Source organism: Apis dorsata, unplaced genomic scaffold (genome assembly GCF_000469605.1).
Source record: "Apis dorsata unplaced genomic scaffold, Apis dorsata 1.3 scaffold_465, whole genome shotgun sequence".
Classification (NCBI taxonomy): Eukaryota; Metazoa; Arthropoda; class Insecta; order Hymenoptera; family Apidae; genus Apis; species Apis dorsata.
In genome coordinates this window covers 251,527-255,744 of record NW_006263705.1, presented here as the reverse complement: position 1 = coordinate 255,744, position 4,218 = coordinate 251,527, and the positions used below count along the sequence as shown (strand labels likewise).

Sequence of the window (4,218 nt, the reverse complement as noted above, 5' to 3'; positions counted from 1 at the left end):
CACAAATCTACAAAATTTATATATATATTTAAAATAAAATAATTTTATATTATATAAAATTATATTTCTAAAAAATTTTATTACAAAGAATAAAAATCTTTGGATAGAAAAATTTTAAATCTATATTTGAAAAATATGTTTGTTTAAAAAAAAAAAATGTTTGAAAAATATAGATATATCTAGATGCATTTATATTTTAAAGTTTTTCAATATAAAGTTAAAATAAAAAAATAATTAATATTTTCAAATATTTCAATATAAAATTAACAAAAATTCTGTAAATTTTCTCCTAATAAACAAATTTGTTTCAAAATTTGTTTCAAAATATGTAAAAAAAAATATTCTTTAACAAAATATTCTTATTAAATATAATATACGCATAAAAGTCATCTGTTTTATTTTTAATTAATTCTATTATGTCAAAAAAACTACTATAGTATCTATCATTTTTTGTAATGCACGTAATTTAGTTTCACTTTTTGTTTCTCCTAAAGCAAGTTCTACAATACTAGGACATGTATTTATTCTCATAGCTATAATGATATTTTCTGAAGATGGAATACATAGAGACGTAAAATGTAAACCAATATCTATCAATATATCTTCAAATTTTTTTATTAAATGTTCTATACATTCTTCAGAAACATGATTTTGATTTGATGGAATAACAGATAAAATTCTTTCAATTATTTCTTTACGTGTTTCATCATCATATTGAGACTTAAATTGAATATGATATTCTGATAACTTAACACCTAAATTAACTTTTTTAGCTGTAGGTAATTTTGAAAGTTTAGTATATTGAGCCTTAGCAATTTTATTAGAATTTTCCATTTCCAGATCAATATTTTGTTTTTTTTTATCAAATATATCATTTAAATCAGGTACTAAATCAGTTAATTTATCTAACATTTTTTTAGCAGCTTCCTGTTTAGCTTGCTTTTTCGTTTTTGCAACACCAATTTCTTTAAGAGTTGCTACTTCACATTCAATAGTAAAAATCTTTGCATGTGGAGGCCCAACATCACTAATTTGCTGATACTTAGGATCTTGTAAATTGTTTTCAACACACAAATCCTATAATGATTATTAATACATATTGATATTATTGCAATGAATCAATAATATTTAAACAAATAAATATGACTTACTTGTAAAGCACCAACTGCATTAACAAATGGCATATCTGGTGGAATTCTTGGTATTTCAGGAATTGTTGGTGGTAAAGGTGTTCTTACAGGTGATTGAGCTGGTGATGCTGGTAATTGTAAATAACCTCTATGTGTTGCAATAATTTCTAGCATTGCTTTTGCAGCTTCATGTTTTGCATCTTTCTTAGAACGTCCAATACCAGAAGCAATAAGATCATCACATTTTACTTGATACGCAAAAACATTCATATGTGAACCTCCTCCATCATGTATAAGTTCATAATTAGGTGTTATCTTATTTTTTACCATCATTTCTTGTAAAATAGATACTGGTGTTTTACTCATTTTAAATACAGATTGTTTAATTCTATCTTTATATCAATAATATCAATTTTATAATCACTTTCTATTAATAATATTATTATAATTTTGCATTAAATTAAATTTATATGATTTTTATTGATATATTTATATATACATCATATTATCTGTAAAGAATAAAAAAAACTAATGATAAATATATTGATAAATATATAAAAATAGAAAAATTTTTTTTTCATAAAATATTTAAATTTATAATACAATATATTTTATCAAAAACAATTATAATTCAAAACAATTATAAAAATAAACAAAATAAACAAAATAAACAAACAATTATAATCATTATAACATATATAATGAATATATTAATAATTTAACTATAATAATAACTATAATTGTAAGAAAAACAAATCAACATTAATTATAAATATATATAAAAATAATATAATTCTTCACAAATTATGTTGTATAATTGTATATTTCACAATATATTCTACAATATTTTATTTAATAAATTGTATTCATAAAAATGTTCAATCGATTTTTTTTTTTTTTTTGCTAATAATGTAGAATACCTTACCTCATCTTGAAGAAAAGATATCTTTCAGTTAAATTATAAGAACTATTAGTTAGAAAATAACTCATTCCAAAAAAAAGTGTTTATTCACTTCATAAATAGGGGAAGAATAGAATAGATCACTTTTTATGATTTGTTTACAACATTAAAAAAAAAAATTTACTTCAATTCATACCAATAAATATACGAAAAAATTCAAAACTAGTTTTTATAAATATTATTATTATATGCATATTTTATTATTTTAAGAATCTACATTTTTGATATAAATTATAAATATTAATATAAAATCTACTAAAATACTTTGTTACAAAACATATAATTGATTATTATTGATGCGTCACTATTTTGTTTTGATATCAAGATATATGATTAAGACAAATTTTAGTGGAATTTAAAATGTTTTTAAAATAATGTTTTTAAAAATAAATATTTTAATAATATTCAAATATTCAAATATATTTTTAATTAGATTAATAATTAATATAGATTAATAATATTGTAACGTAAACGTGTTTCATTTATCAAGTACATATTAATTATTTTTTAAATTATTTTATTTTTTTATTTTAATTTATTCTTATTTAATATTTTTTATACTAATTATTGATTATTTTAATATTTTAAAATAATATTTTAAAAATTGTATAAGAAATATTGTATTAAATAAAAATATTTATATTTTTTATAATATAAACTATTATATTTTTATAATATATATTATTATATACTGAAAAATATAAATATATTATATGTACATACGAAATATATTAATAAGCACACTATATATTCTTTTTTTAAATTTTGATTTAAATTTATATATTATAATTTTATAGAACATGCTGCTATCTAGTTAGTATATGGTATACTGTACTGGTTTCTAACCTCGTCAAATTGTGTTAATATAAAACGTTAGTAACGATTTTTAATCTCATCATATCGTGTTAATAAACATTAATTTTAACATCGATTGGAGTGAAATTTTATCATTGCAATATTAATTAATATATTTCTATCAAATGTGTATAAATACGTTATAAAGATCACAAAAAATCTATATTAAATATTCAAACAATGATAAATTTAAATTTTTTAAAAATTTGGATTACAGAATTTAATGCTTTATATCATTTAAGAAATTATAGAAATACTTTAATACCATTTAAATTAATAAATATACACAATAATTTTTTATTTAATTTGAATAATGTAAATAAATTTTCTACTGCAAATATATTATTAAAAAATAAAGATCGATATAAAGAAAAAAAAAAAGTGATACATATTAATCTTGATGAAATACGTAATGTTATAAAAGTAGAAAATATGATATCACGGTTTGATGGAACAATTGAAAAATATAAAGATCAAATGATAAAAAATCTACCTCTACGTACAAGAATAGGTGCTATAGAAGAATTAACTGTCACATTTGAAGGTGAAGAACATAATCTTGAAGAGCTTGTAGAAATTAATCGTAAACCTAATATGATAATATTAAATGTATCTGCATTTCCACAAATAATTCCAAATATTTTAGAAACTTTATCAAAATCTCAAATGAATTTAAATCCACAACAAGAGGGTACAACTATTTATATTCCAATACCTAAGTAAGTTTTCTTAATACTAAATGTATAATTTATTATTTAATCTATTAATATTCTTATAAAATTTAATAGAATTACAAAAGAACATAGAGAAGTTTTAACAAAAACGGCAAAACAATATTTTAATAAATGCAAAGATATTATTAGTGATATAAGAAATGAATACGTTAAAGAGTTGAAAAATCATGAAAATGCACCAAAAGATTTAATTTTTAAAGCTGAAGATTATATAAATGCTACACAAAAAGAGTATGTAAAAAAAGCAGAACAATTATTAAAATCAAAACAAAAAGAACTTTTAGGAGAATAATTTTTATATTTTATATGTTTGCACAAACATAAATATCAGATCATATATTTGCATTTTTTTGTTCTATATAAAACTCTAAAATATATGTATATATATATATATATAATAAATTGTGTATGATATAACAATATTATTATTATTGTTGATTGTGTTTTTATCATATTTTATTTTAGATTATATTAATAATAATTTATTAAAATTATTTAAATATTAATGATAGTTTGTTAAAGTTTATATTATATTATT

General features: G+C 18.8%; 2 protein-coding genes across 2 annotated transcripts; one reads left to right on the top strand and one right to left on the bottom strand.

Moving 5' to 3' along the window:
- Positions 1 to 377: 377 nt before the first annotated feature.
- LOC102676873 (interferon-inducible double-stranded RNA-dependent protein kinase activator A homolog) lies at positions 378 to 2,199 on the bottom strand. Its single transcript, XM_006619932.2, has 3 exons — positions 2,056 to 2,199; positions 1,152 to 1,639; positions 378 to 1,077 (listed from the first exon to the last, which is right to left on the bottom strand). Exons 2-3 carry the CDS (start codon positions 1,494 to 1,496, stop codon positions 415 to 417), a joined length of 1,008 nt encoding a protein of 335 aa, XP_006619995.1. The 5' UTR covers positions 1,497 to 1,639; positions 2,056 to 2,199; the 3' UTR covers positions 378 to 414.
- Positions 2,200 to 2,916: 717 nt separating this feature from the next.
- Positions 2,917 to 4,078, top strand: LOC102677120 (ribosome-recycling factor, mitochondrial). The gene is made up of 2 exons (XM_006619933.2): positions 2,917 to 3,665; positions 3,735 to 4,078. Exons 1-2 carry the CDS (start codon positions 3,127 to 3,129, stop codon positions 3,970 to 3,972), a joined length of 777 nt encoding a protein of 258 aa, XP_006619996.1. The 5' UTR covers positions 2,917 to 3,126; the 3' UTR covers positions 3,973 to 4,078.
- The last annotated feature ends 140 nt before the right edge of the window (positions 4,079 to 4,218 follow it).